Raw genomic sequence first — 17,977 nt, 5'->3', positions numbered from 1 at the left:
TGAGCCTCCGATGCCCCGAGAGGCCGCCATGTGTTCAAGTGCAGAGAAGCTGGCCGTGGCCGTGTGTGGACCGGGAGTGTGTCTGTCCCTGTGTCTGCGCCTTTGTTCTTTACAGTAGTTGAACATCATGGAGTTTTTACAGTGGCCTGGGCTTGGCTAGGGTTAGACTGTAGCCCATTTTGTTAAAAGCTGAGCTTTCCCGGAGACTTGGCGGGCTGCTGGCCCACACCTGGGGGCCGTGAGGAGTTCCTTCCAGACGGGCTGCGTCGTGGACGAACTGGCGTAAAATGGTTGGAAGGGTGGAGTCCTAGGCAGAGAGACCGGGCGATGCCAGTGGACTCGGGATGTGGTGCAGAGACGTCTAGAGTGATGGGGCGAGGCCTAGAACCTTCCTGGACGGCTGAGCTCACTACTCCGTTGCAGATGAGCAGGAGGAAAGGTGGGGATGGATTGCTCGAGTTTGTGAGCAGAGGCTTTGACATTTGAAGTCATTCCGGTGTATCTGGGGGCCTCTCCACTGTCCTCCGCTCCCAGATTCTGGTTCGGGCCACAGACTTGCGTTTAGATGAGCCATCCCCCCTCCTCCCATCCCTGGCGTGCTCCTGTCCGCCTAAACCCTGAAGCCAGGTCCACAGCCCCCACCCTGCCCAGCGCTCCTCTCCGGTACCCCGGCGCCCTGGTGTGTTTCCTGCAGGACGACGGAAGCCCTGGCCTTTTAACCATTGTGTGTCCTCAGGAGCACTTGTTGCTCAACCTGGAGAAACTTAGGAAGCAGCACATAGAACACAGTTCGAAAACTCCTAAATTTTAATGAGACCATTTAACATTACAGATAGTCCCTCTCTGAGTAACCGTCGTTCCATGCCTCCCTGCTCCTTGCTCGTCCAAGTGGCCACCCCCTGATGGCAGATTCCCTCCCTGCTCTGTGCTCATTCACGCGGCCTCCCGCGGACCGCGGGCTGCCCCCCTGCTCTGTCCTCCTCCATGTGGCCTCCCCCTGACAGCGGGCTCCCTCCGGTCTCTGTCCTCCTCCACGCGGCCCTGTCACATGCAAGTACTTTCCCTTCACCCTAAAAACACTCCATTGTCACAGATCACTTACGGCCGCAAGGATTGTTAGAAGCCAGGCCTCCCTGGGGACACGACAACCCCTGTGGAATTAAAAAAAAAAAAAAAAACTAGACTGACTTCCTTTTGAAAAGCAGTGGTCCCACCCCCACTTCATAAATTGCTGTATTTCTCTTGAGCCTTTGAGAACCCGTGTGATGTTCCCAGTAGCAAGTTGAACGATGCATCAGGGACCAGGCTTTTGCACATGACGAGCAGACGTCCCGTCTGTGAAACCACCGTCCCTGTCAGGCATTCGTGTGTGACGAGTGCTCTGACTCCATTTCTCTCTGTCTTTACTTTCAGTACTGTTCCTTTGTTATTTTGAATGTATGAGTCCAGTTTTAGAACAAGACAGGGTGTAAGTCCATCAGATACGGCGGAAAAGTTGCGTTGTCTGATACAGAGTCCCCACTGCTGGTAGTGGTCAACTGCCCAGTGACACTTTGGGTGGTTTCCATTTCCTACTGCATCTGCCTCCGCCTCCCGGGGCATGTGACGGTGCTCCCAGAACGTGACGTGCAGATGACGATCGTGACTTCAGTCCTGCTGACTAGTCAGTGTCTGTACCCAAAGTAAGTCGTGTCCTGATGGATTCCCTTTCTGGAGTGTAGCTCTAAGTGGTCCCCCAGGGGCCACCTGCCTTCTCTTCCGTTTCGAAGCCCAGCTTTATAGTCAGAGCTGTGGCAGCAGCTTATTTTCTACTCAATCCAGAGCTAACTAACATCCTCTGAAGCTGTCCGTTATCTGCCCCAACTTGAATGATTATTTGGATTGATCCTAAAAGCCCATTGTAAAACCCACTTTGACATTCAGTGACCACCAGGCACTTACAGAGCGGGAGTGACCGGGATCGCTCTGAGCTCAAAAGCCAAGGGCGGCAACTGACCTGCCTACACCAGATGAAGGCGAAGCCCTTGTCAGGACTTTTGAAAACTATACCGTCAGCCGCCCGTCCGCCTGTGTTCTAGAAAGATGAGTTTAGTCCCGTGATTCCCGTGCCACAGAGTGACGTACGTTTGCTCTGCACGCAGGTGGACGTGGGCGTGGTATGCTTCACGCCCCTGACGCAGCCCCAGATCCAGCAGCCGTTCAAGCTGGTGGAGAGAGTCGTGCAGAACGCGTTTCAGTTCCGAAGGAAGTACTGCTACCGAGGCCTGGGGTAAGACGCCGCCGCCTCCCGGCAGCACGCTTGCTACAAGCTTCATACTTTTAAAGATTAAGAACTTCGTTTTTAGGGTTCTTGACGCTATGAACGCGCCCCTTAAGATGAACACAGCTTGACTGCCTCGAGGAGACCGCAAAACCAGCTCTTAACCCCTTGCACCAACTCCTTGCTCTTGCATCAGCGCAACCGGAAACGGGCAGTCACACGGTGCTCATGGCCTGCGCCGGGCGGGGGCGGGGCAGGACTTCTCCGTGAGGGCAGAGTATGCACACTCAACACTTCTGACCCGTATGTGTGACCCCGGCCGGCTGGGCGTCCTGCAGTTCAGGTCTGACACTGACCACATGGGGTCGCACGCACCTTATTAAGGGTTCAGGGTCACAAGACCACCCCCCCTTCAGATGTGTGGCATAAGTCCCAGGTTGCCACTTGTAGTATTTTTTAAGGTTTATTTTTGAGAGATCGACCATGAGCGGTGGAGGGGCAGAGGGAGGGAGACAGGGAACCCTATGCAGGCTCCAGGCCGGACATCAGGGTCGAATCCACAAACTGCAAGATCATGACCCGAGCTCAAGTCAGATGCTCAACGAGCTGAGCCACCCAGGGGCCCCACCGCTTGTATTTCTGACTCACAGGCTATGAACTGGGGATTTCTGGAATTTGTGTGACCACTCCCCACCCCCACCATTTCAGGTTCAGTAATTTGCTAGAATGGCTTACAGAACGCGGGAAAACCGTTTCATTTATCAATTTATGACACAGGACAGAACTCGGGAATGGCCAGGTGGAAGAGCTGAAGGGCGAGGTTTGTGCGGGGCTCCTCTGCGGGCTCAGCCCCTCCCGGCTCCTCGCGGGTTTCGCCAGCCTTGCAGCTCTGGCTGTTCCATCAGGAGCCCCCCACCCGGTGCCTGAGCTCGCTCTCCAGCCCCTCTCCTCTCCCTGGAGGCTGGCGGGGGAGGGGGTGGGACTGAAAGTTCCAACCTTCTCATCCCAGGGCGGTTTCCTGTGGCACCTGTCCCCGTCCTGAAGCTGTCTGGGGGCCCGCCAGGAGCCCTCCCCGGGCACAAACTCAGGTATAGTTGAAAAGGGGTTTTTTATGAATCACCAATATGCTGTCACCGCATCTGGAAATTTTAAAGGTTTAAAAGCTGTGTGTTAGGAACCTGGGACAAAGGCTTGAGTGTGTTCTTGCATCGCTTTCTCTCCATCAAGCAGCTGAATGACACACTCAGAACTAGGAAGCAGGTGTGACCCGGGGGCAGCAGAATGACATCCGGTGTTCATGCAGCGCACTTTTACTTCACGGGGGCCCCTCATTCCGCCCTGCTCACTGCTCTGCACCCGCATGTGCCTGTCAGCAAACCCAAGCTGAGCGTGGCGGCTTCCAGTCCACGTGCCTGCAAAGGCCCTGAAGTAGCCACAGTGATAGTTTATATCTGGTGGCAGCCAAGAAAATGTTTAATTCAGCCCAAGGAAGGCAGGAAGACGTAGGGGTGCGTGTGTGTGTGTGTTTAAAAGCCGCCATCTAATTTCGTCAACCTTTAGCTGAGTAAAGGGGTCGGCCTTGTAGACACGGGTTCCCCATTTTCTAAAATCCCCCTTGTATGAAAACTCCACTTCTTTTCCGGTTTGGTGACGTGTCCCCTGAGCCCGTGATGTCAGGCGCGGCTGGCCGGCTGCACTGAGCCACCCCCGAACCCGCTCCAGAGGCTTTGCGCAGACTAAGGCTCAGTGCTGGGCTTGCCGTTCGCCGACTCGTCAGGCCGGGATTTCTACTTCTCTCGTGGAGACCGGAGCAGCTGGGGCCGGGCCCCCCTGGCCGGACGCTTCCCTGCCACGCAGGCTGTGACTCGGATGAGTGTACGTGATGGCCCTGACGCATGGAGGGGAAGCCAACAATCCCAGAAAGCACACTTTACTTCTGGAAATCCTGAAACTGGCCCGAGCCCCGAGCTGGCCCTTGTGTCTCCAAGCTAAGTGAAGGGCCCCTTCACTTCACATACACAGTCCCCTCTGCAGATAGGGACTCCAGACAGCGTGACCCACTTGGACCTGTTGGGGTCCTTCGGTCACATACACACACGAATTGGTCCCAGGTGATCAGACCCCTCCTTGCCTTGAAACTGAACTCCGAGATCACAGCACCCGGACACTGTGACTCCAGGACCACGAGCCTGTAAGAAAAACTCCATCTCCACCGGCCGTGGTGTCCGAGCTCGGCAGAGCCTCCAGCTGTTGGGAAAGGAAAGAAAATCCCAAGTGTAGCTTTCCAACGTTTCGGTCAGTTTTGTCAGTCATTTTAAAACAGTGGTCTGGCTTGGTTAGGTGAAAGTTAAAATACATACTTCAAATCAATTTTAAAGATGCCTCAAGGTAAATCTAAAAGCGGGAGCAACCTGTGTGTATGTTCACATCACCGGTTTTCTTACTGCAAAGAAAGGTCATTCTCTGGGGGCGAACCGTTCTAAAGGCTAAGTTCAAATTATAGAGCAGGAATTAGACAAGGTTTGTATTAAAATACATGGCAAACTAAACAAAATGAGGCAAATCAAACATCTAAGAATGCGACCGATCAGACGTTAAATGGTACTTGTACTGCCGGAGCTTTGGGAAATCCCTTCTCGGCGGCCACAGGACAGAGGAGCTCTGCCCTCGGCGTCCCTCGTGCCTGCTGGCGAGGCCGAGAGCTTCCGCGGCGGCTCGGGGCCCCCAGCGCGCCCGCCCGTCTCTTCCGCTCCCTCCGCTGGTCCGCTGTCCAAACGATGTCATGTTCACAGGGGAGAAGGAGGCGTCGTGACTTGCAGAGTTCCCCAAGTAAACGTCCGACTGTTTTCTCTTCTCAGAATGTTATTCCCTGAAGCTCAGCGCGTGGAGAGCACTGAGAAACTGCTGGAGTTGGCGGACGTGGACCCTACCCTTCGGCCCGGCCAGCTCTCTGTCGCCCACTTCAAGAGCCTCTGTGACGTGTACCGGAAGATGTGCGATGAAGACCCACGCCTCTTTACTTACAATTTCAGAGAAGAACTCAAGCAAAATAAAAGCAACAATCAGGAAAAAGAGAAAGACCCGGAGCGGTCCAGACGGTAGCGGCTGCTTCGGCGGTGAGTGGCTTTCCGGAAGCTGGTTTTCACAATGCTGGGCTGCTCAGGTGTGTGCTCTGCGGTCTATGGACGGACAGTAAACATACGATTTCCAGATGCGACTTACTTCCCTTTTACTGTACAACTTGGTAGAGAAAATAATCAAATAACATACAGTACAAGCTTTCTTTTTAATATATATACTGCATAGATCAGACATGTTCAGTATAAACCGTATCTATTACAACCTTACAAAAATGAAATGTCTGCACATTGTGCCCCTCACCCACGTGAAAATAAATATGCTTTAAATAAAGCAGAAACTAACAGCTCGAAGAAAATGCCCAGAGGACTGGGGGGAAAAATGACCTTTTAAAAACTATTAATCACAACCCCCCATCTCTTCCCACATAAATTAAAATAGACTGCGATTTTAAGGATCCGAAGTCATTTTGATACCTGCTCAAAAGGGATATAAACTAAGTAATTTACAGATTCTTACAGATTCTGGTCGCTTTAATCTAGGTTTCTGATCTACAATAAATTAAAATAACTTAAATCTTTACAGCTATTTCGTGGGAAAATGTATGCTGCACAAAGCCCAGTAATGAGTAGTTTTTCTGCAGTTGCCCCTTGACCCCCAGGCTGGACGTCAGAGGAGCCATCTGACCCACGTGGGGCGGAAGCGTTCTACGACCCTCCGTGGCTGCCCGCTTCGTAAAAACACTCCTCGTTGACCACGGACGTTAAACTCTGGACGCTGAACTCTCGCTGCAGAATGGAGCTCAGATCGAGGTTGGCATTTTCCGAGGGACTGTCGAGGGACTGGTGACGGATCTGCGCCTTGAGCAGAGTTCCCCGGTCCCGTTTCGTGCTGTTGGCTTTTCGTTTGATGGCGCAGAAGTGGCCCCGGACCAGCCTGGGCTGCTCGCCTTGGGGCCGCCGCCCGGCCGGGCTCCCGTCGTCCGAGATTCTCAGTCTCTGGAACTGAAGTTCAATGTCTTTGGTAGGGCTGCCCCGCCTCGGGGTCTGATGGTAGTCGTCGTCCTCGTCGCTCAGAATGTCGCTCTCTTTGATGAGACCGGGGGAGAGGCCCGCGGGCGGGTGTCTTGGGGAGTCCTGTGCCCCCCCGGCCGGGGGGCAGCCGCCGCTGTGCGTGCCGCTGCTCAGGCTGCCCTCGTCCGAGTCCAGGGAGCTGCCCTTGCTGGGCTCGCCGGGCCACTCGCAGCTCGACGAGTTCTTGAGGACCTTCAAGGACCTGGAGGACGCTGCAATGACAAAAGCACACTTCCCTTCAACCTTCGAGAAAGCGACTCCACGATGCGTAGTTTCTGCACTGCCCCTCGGAAGACCTGACGTCTTAGTCACTTCAGATTCTGCCCTCTCACTCCTATCACCAACTATCCTGGGCCTTGGGGGGAGAAAAAAGTAGATACTGCAAAATTTTTACACAGGTTTATCTGACATTATGCTGGAGGGTTGGCATTTTAATTTAATGACCATTTTTTTAAATAACGTTTTGGGGGTGCCTGGGTTCAGCTCAGGTCATGATCTCATGGTTTGTGGGTTCGGGCTCTGCATCGGGCTCTGTGCAGACAGCTAGCTCAGAGTCTGGAGTCTGTCTTCAGATTCTGTATCTCCCTCTCTCTCTGTGCCGTCAGCACAGAGCCTGATGCGGGGCTCGAACCCATGGACTGTGAGATCAGGACCTGAGCCAAAGTTGGGCGCTTAGCCCACTGAGCCACCCAGGTGCCCCAGGGGTTTGGCATTTTCAGGTGAGCAATCACCGCCGCAGAAGCTCAGTCGTTTACATCGAACAATAAGCTATAAACTATGCCCGGGGGCTAGGATTCTTAGTGTGCCACTGGACACATGGAAAAGCCAGCTACTAACAGAACCTGGGTCCCTTTCTTTCCCTGAAGTCCCCTCATCTGATCCGGGATCCTACCACAGCGCTCTGCCTGTCCTCTCTGCTTCGTCGGCTTGCTGCTCAATTAACAGTAGAAAAATGCCGTTTCTCAGTCATGGGAATGGTCTCTGTTGGCATTTCTAGGCAACTTTCAGAGATTTAATGTAAATCATCGTGTGTGTGTTTAATTCCTTGCTCTCAGGTTGCAGGGAGAGGGGGCCCTGGGCTGTGAGGTCTATGCAGACAGGAACAGCGCATTTTCATGGCTGCAGCTTTTTCTGGCAACAGAGGGAAAAATATATCTACCGTGCATTTGAAGAGGTCAAATTGTGACCGAAATAGAAGTATTTTTTAAAAGACTACAAACAAGATCAAAGATGCTAACAAAATAGTTAATCTAGAAAGGAGGTTAAAACAGTGAAATTTTAAAAAGCAAGCCGAAAGCTTAAGAAAAGCATGATTCAGAACGTTTATGGGCTGCCGCACGGAGTGGATGAGGATAGAGCGCCTTTCCTCGAGCGGGACTTTCTAGATGCCCTGAGCTGCCGTGAGCGCTGTGACGTCCGCCCCCCAGCTCGGCGGAAGCAGCCGTTGAGATGGTGACAGTGTGCTGTGCCCTCGGGTGGCAGGATGGGGCCTGGGGCGTGGTCACCGTTTACTACAGCTTGCTCTGGGAGCAAGAGGCGTTTTAGGGTTCCCACAAGGAGAGAAAAGCGCCACCACCTTGCCGCACGCCTCTGTGGCCTGCGGGGTCTGCCCCAGAGCTGGCACTTTACAAGGTGAGGACTCGCTGCCGGACCCCAAGGACACGCACCCTTGTAGAGCGGCTCAGAATGCCCCCGGGGAAGCACAAGGCCAGCGAGGTTCTCACCTAACTTGGCTGAAACAGGAACTCGGTTCTTAAGAGGCACCGGGCGGTCCTTACAGGTTCTGTCCAGGGGTAAGTCACACTTTATGTGACGCCTGAAGTTCTCCCTCAGAATAGACCGAATGACCTTGACCATGCTGGTTTTGCTTTCACTGTCACTGGCGAGGAGAGAAGAGAAAACAGCGGTCACGTCCAGCGTCCTGCTTTGACCCCACACGCCCTGGTCCTCCTGAGCCCTGTCACTGATCTCGGAACAGACAGACAGCAAGTCACCGGCCGGTGTGCACCTTGGTCTCCTCACTTAGAAAAGAAAAAGAGTGAGAAGCGATGGCTCTTGAAGTCCCTTTGAGCACTAAGATCTGGATACATATTTAATCACCACGTTTGATTACCGGCCCAGTTGCCTTGGGGTGGCGGTGTGAACCCGGAGGCCTCGCGATTCTGGGGGGCACTAAAACTAGACTCCCTTTCCTGAGGGAGCGTAGTTCTGCCTGGGCCCCACTGGCTTTGGTTTCTGGAAGTCCGTGGTACCTGCAGCACAGCTGAAAGACAGTTTCCGGCCGGCCTTCCAGTTCTGACTTCGTATGGATCAGCTCCCACACGGAATTATTTTCTGTGCCTGTGCGAGAGGAAAAAGGGTCTGCAACATTGCCAAAGATGGAAGTTAAAAAAAAAAAAAAAAAACTCCAGTATTCCCTGGCCTGTGTCTCCCCATTTTCTTCTGTGGCTCGCTCTATGTCGGACTTTCACAAATCATTTTCAGAAGTTAAAATACTTTTTTAGGTCCTTTTTACGCTTCCTCATAAAGTTTTCTGTCCATCTTAGCGTGTTTTCTCCCTAGCCCTGGATTTCCTCTCTCTGCGAAACAGATCAAATGGATCCTGGTTTTCAACCTCCCATTCACTGTATTCCTTGGAACAGTTGGGCGTGTGCAGGTACGTGCGGTAAAACAGACCAGCCCAGAGCCGGCGGTTCTGGGAGACGTAAGCAGTGCACACGGAAGGCGCACGGGGACCCAGAGCACGGCCGCTGCCTCAGCCTGTGGGTCCTTTCTCTGCACCGGAGGCCCTGTCGCCGGAACATGGCTCGCCTCCCAGGATCTCTGGACATTCTCTGAGGCGGGAGACTTCGCCCCTATATCACATATCATACTGCTTACTGTTAAGGAATTTCCTGGGATATCAAAATTTCTTAAATTTGTAGACCTTTCTTTAACACACTTTAGGGTATCAAGGATATTAGGCAGAAAACAACGTTGAAAACCATTGAAGGTGAAAATAAGGAAACAATGGAGAGAGATGGTTGGCGAAGAAAAGCCATCCATTGGCACCTTTCTCCAAAAGTCTGTTAAAAAAAAAAAATCAAAACAACCTCTCTTGTCTTCATTTTCCTTGCCTATAACATAAACCCCAAAAAGTATCCCCAAAGTTCTTTCCTAGCTTTTCACTGCACAGTGCAAGTAAGTCTCTTCAGAACGCGCCTTGCTGGCCGCCCGCGACGCTCACCTGCGCTGTTCCCCAGCCGGACCTGAAGCGCCGAGATGGGGATCAGCCAGCGGAATTTAAATGGATCCAGGTCGCCAGAGCCATGCGCAGGCCGGGAGTTGGAGGGCTGGAACGTGAAAGCCCCCAGGGAAGTGTGAGAACAGCTCTCGCCCAGAGAGGAGGCGTGTGCCTGGAGCGGGGTGTAAGCTCCCCCTGCGGGCGGGGGAGTGTACAGGGTGCCCACCCGATCGGGTCAGGTGCGCTCCCCGTTCTCAGAGAGCCCACAGGGTGCGCAGGGAGAGGACAGAGCCGTGGTTAGGGGGGCAGAGGCCGCTGTGACAAGCAAGAATGACCACCAGCCTTCTGGGTCCTCATCACCTCTGCCCGGTAATGACTCTGACGGCTTGTTTGCTTCAGCTAAGCTGTTTGGTCAAAGTGATTTGAAAATAACCACAGGCACACAGTCTCCTGTGTCCGGGGCAAACACGGGCCGTTTTCAGGGATGTGAAAGCTGATGCTGTATGTAAGCCCCAGCACAGGCTATCTGTGCACCTTCTTTTAGAACAGGTATCGTTTGTGGGGAGAACAAGAAACACCCTGAGGATCTGAATGGGTCCGTCACCCCAGGAATAAGTCACGTGGGTCAAGTGACGCCGTGGTCCTGAGCAGGCCTCTCCGCGCAACACTACTAGGAAGACGGAGCCAGGGGAAGGTGGCTGGAGTTCATCAGAAGTACTTCTCGTCTTACCTGTTTCTTCTTCAGTTTGCAGTGTTCTTTATAAACCAGTATGACTGCTCTCTTAAAAACTAAAGAAAAAAAAAGTGTTTCATTGTTTTATACAGATCTTGTCCCAAGGGTGAACTAAGGCTGAATGTTTTTTTAAAAATCTGGATATTTATGGGTAATACCCAAATTAAAAAAAAAAATTATTGAGAGAGGGCGCCCACGGGGAAGGGGCAGAGAAAGGGGGAGACAGAATCCGAAGCAGGCTCCAGGCTCTTGGCTGTCAGCTCAGAGCCCAATGCGGGGCTTGACTCACAAACTGTATGATCATGACATGAACCGAAGTTGGATACAAATGATTGGGCCACCCAAGCACCCCAAGGCTGAATGTTCTAAAAGAACAAAGCTCTTCAAACTTCTGAAGCTCCAAGACCCTATGCTAGCACAGGAGTGAATAAACGGTATTTCCCTCTGATTATATTTGAACTACAAAACTATACCCACTTCTCTAAGAGCAGTTATCTGGGGGCACCTGGGTGGCTGAGTGGCCGACTCTTGATTTTGTGCCGTCAGCACAGAGCCTGCTTGGGATTCTCTCTCCCTCTCTCGCTGTCTGCCCCTCCCCTGCTCACATGGGTGCTCTCTCAAAATAAAGGAACATTTAAAAAATAAGAATGATTATCTGAAATAAATCTTGGCAATTTTTAAAAAGTTCTTGTTCTATTTTATTGAATTCTGAGGACATGGTGTTAATGTTGGTGAGAACACACGGTCTATGCTGGGTCTCAGAATTAAGACATTTTGAAATGAAGCAAACAAGATAACAGTTTCAAAGCAGCCTCAAGAGATCTGTTCCTGTAACACGAGGCCAGAACCACTAAGCCAAGCAGAAGGGAGAACAGGGTAACTAACGCGTGTGAGCAGTGACGGCATTCTGCAGAGTTGGGAGACTGCCTCTGTGAAGTCCAAAGCCATCAGGACAGTGATTCCAGCTCTCGGAAACTAGGAGGCAGCTGGGCTGCTGGCTTTAGGAAGTCCATCATTGCCCCCAGCCTTTTTAAGATTACATTCTTCCAAAAGGGATACTCACCAAACACCGTGAGCTCAAGGTCCTTTCTGGCTTTTCCTAGAGACAGAAACGGATTCAGCCAGGAAACTGCAGAGTGCATCAGAAGCTCCCCCATGGAAAGTTCTGTGACCTGTTTCATAAAAAGCGGGAGATAAAGACAACTTGGAGACCGCAGGGGCAGGCTGTCTCCTGTTGGACAGCGAATCACAGACGGATGTCTGGTGACGGCTAAAATGCGGCACCTTCAATCTGACTGTGATCTTTACATAGTGTAGGTTTTGAAAATATGAGCGAAGCATCAAACTGTCTGACAAGTACCCTCCTGGGAGGCATGTGGTTCAGTGCACACGTCGTATGCGGTGAGACACGCCTCGTGACCTAGGCCACAGTGGCGACTCCACGACAGTTCAAGGCTCCCCCACGGCGTCCTCACTAATCTTTACCTCCAGCTCTAGGACCCTTTCCACCCCCGATCCGCAAACTGCTCCGGGCCTGCAAACAACGACGCACCAACACTGGAACTGATAAAAGAAAAACTAAACTCCAGTTGTTTTCTGCCCTTGCCTTTTTCTAGTGAGACTGCGTTCGTTCTTATACGTAGACTTTGAGAGCTCAGGATTCTAATTGAGCGATTCAGCCAGAACAGCCTAGATGTTGTCACATTCCATTTAAGCTAGTTCTGTAAGTGAGGATGTGGCTGCCACTGTCAGAGATGAAGAAAGAAGGGGTGGAGAAGCCCTAGGTTCTCCCCACAGGCTGGCTCCCACCCCTGCACGCCCCTGCCCCTGCCCCCCCCCCCCCCCCCCCCCCCCCCCCCCCCCCCCCCCCCCCCCCCCCCCCCCCCCCCCCCCCCCCCCCCCCCGTTCCCTCCATGCCCCCTGCCCCTACACCCAGCTCTACCTGCACGCCCCCGGCCCCTGCACCCCCCCCTGCCCCTGCCAGCTTGCGCTCTCCATCAAGGTGCCAGCCTCTGGGCTTAGTCTTGCCTCCTGCCCCCCAGAGAGGGAGGAGGAAGCAGGGACAGAAGCTTAATGAGACTTATTTTCCGTTGGACAGTATTAAGGTGACACAAGGTTACGTTCTCAAACCAGTGTGATGGATTTTATGTTACACTGACACTTAAATGATGTGGTTTGCTGTAAGCATTTAGATCCAAAAAACTTTAGGCACAGTCTCCTCCAGGAGAGCCCGAACAGGGCGGCCTAGTCTGGAGGGCGCCTACGGACGCAGCAAACGGATGCGTTAACGCTTCCCGGAACCTGGAAGTCCCGCTGACCTCCTTCTCTGTCCCACTCTGCTCCGCCACCAGCTGGTCGAACACGGTCCCGTAATCCTCATAGACCTTCTGCATCTCATTGATGTGGCTTGCTACTTTTTCCATTGCCTTTAGAGCCTCTGAAAAATATGGAATATTTTTTTTGAATTAATTTTAAGGCCTCCCAACAGCAGCACTGAGTAGGTTGAAGATCCCACCAGGATTCAAGACCATCCTAACACGCGTTCCTCAGGTAGTGGGCAGACAGCCCACGGCCGTCGGAAGAACCACAGACTCCCCACCTCCAGTTCCCTCTGGAATGAGGCGGAACGCAAGTAGGAAGTACGGCTCGTCACAGTGGCCAGCACTGATTGAGCACCTTCTCCCTGGCAGCTGCTCTGATGGGCGGTTTATGTGAATGATCTTTAATCCCCATTTCACAGATGAGAAAACTAAAGTGCAGAGCCTTAGGTATTTGGCTAGACTTCCCCGGATAGAAACAAGGAGTAGAGCCAGAACTGAAACCCAAGACTGGCCACGGATCTGCCCTCACATTTTGCCTCCCCTCCCGGGCTGATTGGAACTGTGAACCACAATCATTTTTTTAGCAGGAACTTACTACAGTCTCCATAAATGTCTAATTACCAGAGCAAACATTATTTATGCATGGTGTTTGTTTACAACTTTCTACTTGGGCATGTGAGGGACAAAATGGTTTTGCCAAAGTCAAAAAGAAAATTTCAGGTTACCTATAAATTTGGTATTTGTCGTATTTTATTCTCCAGATTCAGATTTTAATTCAGCTTGGAGGGAGGTGTGGAAGGCAAGTGTTAACATACCCATTTAAACACCACTTTAATGAAAAAGGACCTTCTCACACATTATTTGAAACCTGGTCGTCATTATATCATTTACTTGTAGAATTTAATTTCCATGTAAGGTTTTTTGTCTTCGTGACTTTTATATAAAAGTGTGCTTGTCACAGAAAGAGCCAGTTTAATTTACACTCTTCTCAGTGTTTATTACTCAGTAATACGAATACTTACTAACAAATCTGATCCTCCGCGTAGGTACTTTGTTACAGGTAGCCTAACTGGACCACCTCGTTTCCACCTGCCGAGAACAAATCACTACTTCTCTCATGCAAACACGGCATCTCTTCGAGAGAGATTCCACTTACATCAAACTGCTGGGTCTTGTGTATTTGACAGACTGCATCAGTAATTGCCAAGGTTACGAAAGAAGACACCTCAGCGTCACGTGGGAAGCGTGGCCTGTCACTGGGAGCCGGGCTCGGCCGGGCTCTGCCCCGAAGTCCCCACAAGGTGGAGCCCCACCCAGCGCATTCTCTGTAGCACCGCTCACACACCAGCGGGCACCAGGGCGCGGGGAAACGGGCCCACAGCGGCTCCAGCCGCCCTGTTCTGCTGCCCAGGACACCCGAAGTCCTGTCCTGCGACTCCCTGAGTTCAGATACCCTCTTTGAAAAGTGAAAACGGAATCATCCGTCCAGAGGAGCTTGGGGCTGCTCCAGCGACCTAATTTTGCCAGAGTAGCTGCCCATCTAAGGGGGTGGCCACCTAGCTGGCTATTTCCACATGCTGTGGTTACATCGGAGACTCACTGTTGTCCTCTGGAATGTTCCGGTACATGACACGAAGCCGGGAGGAGCCCGTGGGCTGGGCGGGCGATGGCCGCCGCCTCCGTCCCCTCACCTGTCAGGTGGTAGTGCTCCTCGCTCTCGTGGTCCGTCAGCGACACGAGCTCCCTGAGCAGCAGAGGGTACTTGAGGACTCTCTGGACCGGCTTGATGAGGTAGGACTCAAGGGTGGAGGAGTGCTGTTTGGTGGGGTTCCGGGTGTCCAGAAAAGCCTTGAAGGCTTTATCAGTTTTAGCTACAAGCAGGCAGAAAGCAGAGCCTTAGAAGAGCACAGCAGGATGGACGAAACCCTGCTCCCGTTTCCTGTCCAGTGGAGCTCCCGACCGTCCGCTTCTGCAGTCCTCCCGATGCCGTTCTCTACACGAGCCCGAACGCGGGAGGGGGCCCAGCCCCCAGCCGCCAGCATGGACTGGGCACCGCAGCTCTGCGGCCAACCCCGCGGGAGGGGGCCCAGCCCCCCGGCGTCGGCATGGACTGGGCACCGCAGCTCTGCGGCCAACCCCGTGGGAGGGGGCCCAGCCCCCCGGCGTCGGCATGGACTGGGCACCGCAGCTCTGCGGCCAACCCCGCGGGAGGGGGCCCAGCCCCCCGGCGTCGGCATGGACTGGGCACCGCAGCTCTGCGGCCAACCCCGCGAGCAGGGGGCTCACATACACCAAAGAGGAACACCAAGTTGAAATGCAGGGATGTCTAACTTGAGAGGCATATTCACATGCAAACCCATAAGAGATTGTTCTAGGGGCCTAACAGGTGAGTTTCAGCCGATCCATACAGCCACAGAACAGTATCATGCAGGCCCTGAACCCTGTGCTACAAAAGAATCCTATAGCAAAATAAACTAGTATTTCTCCTCCTCCGTCCTAGCACAGATCATTACTTATTCTGTATACTTAGGAGTATGGTTTTTTTTTTTTTAAGTTTATTTATTTTGAGAGAGAGAGAGTACATGTTGGAAAGGAGGGCAGCGGGGGGGAGAGAGAGCATCCCAAGCAGGCTCCACACCGTCAGTGCAGACAGAACCCAATGTGGGGCTCGAACTCACGAACCATGAGATCATGACCTGAGCCAAAATCAGGTCGGACACTTAGCTGACTGAGCCACTGTGTGCCCCTCTTTTTTTCTTTTAAGATAAGTTGTTGAGCGCTGCTGCCTTCACCTCCACAGCTCTGAGCAGTCCAAACCTTCCACCACGTGGGACACTCACACCCGTGGGCAGCGAATACCACCTGTGTTCCGTGTCTGACGTCACGAAGGGCACACACAGGAACCCAACGCCATTTAAAGAGTGCCAGTGGATGGACAAGTGGCTGCGTTGGATTCCACCTGCTGAACCTCGCTGACCAGCTGTTTGGAATTCCGCCAGTTTGAATGAAATTACACCCTTATTTGGGGTTCTGTTACAAAGGCAAAATCTGCAACTTCTAGGAGATGTGGGACCATTTTGAATGGGACTCCTGGACACAGCGGACAGCCAGACGATCCTTCAGAAGCGAGCAAAGCCCTGGTGACGCGCTCACGTTACTGTGTCTGTCACGATGGTGTCCCTGGGAGGAAACGCTGATGGAGTCAGGCCTCTGTTTAAACAAGTAGAAGGGATGGATTTGGGCCGGAGCTTGTTAACTCCCAGCACTTCAAGACTCCATTTCTGAAACTCGAGCTGTCAAGATCCAGGTGTAACCCAATGACAGGGCTGCGGCCGCGGCTCCGGCTACATGCTCTGCGGGCTGAATGAACATCCACGCGCAGTGTTTTCTGGTCTCGACAAAGAAACACTGACGAGCAACCGTGAGATCCTTTTTGAACTGCCGTTAGAGGCACAGGATGCAGCAGAGGAGGGGACTTAGAACTGGGCTGGGCTGCTACTGCCCTGTTGACGCAACTGAAAGTTCAAATACGACAGAGTTCTGTCCCAGAAGGGCGCCCTGACCCACTGGCTTCTGGAGTGGCGGCGAATCGTAACAGGAGCGAACCACACGAGGCCACTTGTAATTAAAAGAAGGCATTCAAGTCCTGGGGGAAGTATTTTTATCCTAGGAATTTAAGACATGAGAACATGGTCATGGGGTGGGGGCACTTGTGGGGAGAAGCACTGGATGTTATATGGACACCAATTTGACAAATTATTATTTAAAAAATAATAATAAGACATGAGAACAGTTGAGGCTTCGGCAGGTCTGGGTCTTCTTCCCCAGTTCACTCAGGAGAACACAGGTGGCCTGGGAACCTCGTCCGGGGACACTTCCGATGGACATCAGCAGGACCGCACACATCTGCACGGATGCCTCCCCGGTCAGAGCCCCACAGATTCTCCTGTCCTTGTTTGACGTTCTCGTGCCACCGAATCGCTGCTGCGCATGACCTTGAGTCCTGTGCGGGCGTCACTGATTTTTCCTCCTCTGACTTTCGCCAGCAGAGATGAAAAGAATTCCCAAGAATGGGATAGAGAAGCGTCTTCGGAGAGACCACCATGAGCACTGTCACCGAGTAGAGAGAGCTGGGACGCCTCAGGGAAGCCAGTGTTCCTGTCTGCGTGTTACCGGACCGGATGTCAGGTTAACACGACAGTGACAGCAAACTGCCACCACATCCCCTACAACACACGTGCACCTGAAGGAGGTCACGGCGGTCATCAAACCTCCGAATAACACTTGCCGGGCCGGGCTGACAGGCTGGCCTATCACCGAAAGCCCAGGGGGCTCGGGGCACGGGCCATGTGCCCAACGCTGACCCCACCACCAGGCAGCCACCACCCAGGCCTCGCTTGGCTCCGCAGAGCAATGTCTGGTGCTGGCTCGATAGGGAAGCGTGAGGACGTCAGCCACGCAGTCTACTTCGACCAGAAAAAAAGTCTTCAGTTAAAGCCTCCAGAATAAAATGAGATGATAAAAATGTGGAGAGAGGCCCGGGTTGGCTCAGCTGGTTAAACATCCGACTCGACTCCAGCTCAGGTCGTGATCTCATGGCTTGCCAGATGGGGCTTCGGATTCCCTCTCCCTCCCCCTCTGCTCCTCCCCGGCCTGCTCTCTCTCCCTGTCTCTCTCAAAATAAATTCACATTAAAAAAACTTTAAGTAGAAAGATAAAACACAGCGAGAGGGTGTGGACTGTCAAATGTTAGTTTTTTCCTGGTTCCACCAAAAAGGCTTTAGTGAACGCACTTCTTGTGAGTCTGGTGGTAGTGTTTGCTGTGGTTCCTCGGGCATGAGAAGGTTAGCAAGAAAGAAAGAAAACAGCAGACAGTGTTTTCTGTCCCCATCCGGGGGCTCATGGTTCTGGGTTTTTAGATCAAGTCATTTGGCAAGAGTGAGAGAGAAACCCCCGTGCTCTGCTCTTAGGACACGTGTTCACTGTGTTCTTAGGACGCGTGTTCACCAACAAACTGGAGTAGACTGAAAATTTTTTTACCATCTGTCAACTTCAAGGTCAAGAACGGAGCATGATCAATCAAAACTGCACTTAACCCTTATTATATGCAAATTCACTCTGTTAACAACTAATAAAAACACAGATATAAAGATACAAGCAACTTACCTCGCTCTAGAACCTTCTGTACTTTGATATGATTAGCACAGAATCCGCTGTACAGTTTAAAATGGTCCGCGTAATAAAGGAAAGAGCCTCCAAGGGAAAACAGTAATTTCTAGAAGGGGAGGG

At 52.5% G+C, this 17,977-nt stretch overlaps 2 protein-coding genes across 2 annotated transcripts in view; one reads left to right on the top strand and one right to left on the bottom strand.

The window, feature by feature from the left end:
• The window catches only part of TFB1M (transcription factor B1, mitochondrial), a 63,346-nt gene extending 57,675 nt beyond the window's left edge, over positions 1 to 5,671 (top strand). Inside the window, exons 6-7 of the mRNA XM_029944052.1 lie at positions 2,142 to 2,269; positions 5,119 to 5,671. Of these exons, the coding sequence (XP_029799912.1) occupies positions 2,142 to 2,269; positions 5,119 to 5,362 (372 nt within the window). The 3' untranslated portion in view covers positions 5,363 to 5,671. The remainder of the gene's footprint in view (positions 1 to 2,141; positions 2,270 to 5,118) is intronic.
• Positions 4,772 to 17,977, bottom strand: part of TIAM2 (T cell lymphoma invasion and metastasis 2) — a 119,216-nt gene continuing 106,010 nt past the window's right edge. The window contains exons 19-27 of the mRNA XM_029943255.1: positions 17,855 to 17,963; positions 14,380 to 14,559; positions 12,686 to 12,804; positions 11,431 to 11,539; positions 10,365 to 10,423; positions 9,638 to 9,743; positions 8,664 to 8,751; positions 8,136 to 8,290; positions 4,772 to 6,623 (exon numbers count right to left, since the gene is read on the bottom strand). Coding sequence (XP_029799115.1) covers positions 6,046 to 6,623; positions 8,136 to 8,290; positions 8,664 to 8,751; positions 9,638 to 9,743; positions 10,365 to 10,423; positions 11,431 to 11,539; positions 12,686 to 12,804; positions 14,380 to 14,559; positions 17,855 to 17,963 — 1,503 coding nt within the window. The 3' untranslated portion in view covers positions 4,772 to 6,045. The remainder of the gene's footprint in view (positions 6,624 to 8,135; positions 8,291 to 8,663; positions 8,752 to 9,637; positions 9,744 to 10,364; positions 10,424 to 11,430; positions 11,540 to 12,685; positions 12,805 to 14,379; positions 14,560 to 17,854; positions 17,964 to 17,977) is intronic.

This window comes from Suricata suricatta, chromosome 7 (assembly GCF_006229205.1).
Source record: "Suricata suricatta isolate VVHF042 chromosome 7, meerkat_22Aug2017_6uvM2_HiC, whole genome shotgun sequence".
Classification (NCBI taxonomy): domain Eukaryota; kingdom Metazoa; phylum Chordata; class Mammalia; order Carnivora; family Herpestidae; genus Suricata; species Suricata suricatta.
Note: the sequence above shows the minus strand (reverse complement) of the source record. Positions and strands in the feature narration are given on the sequence as shown.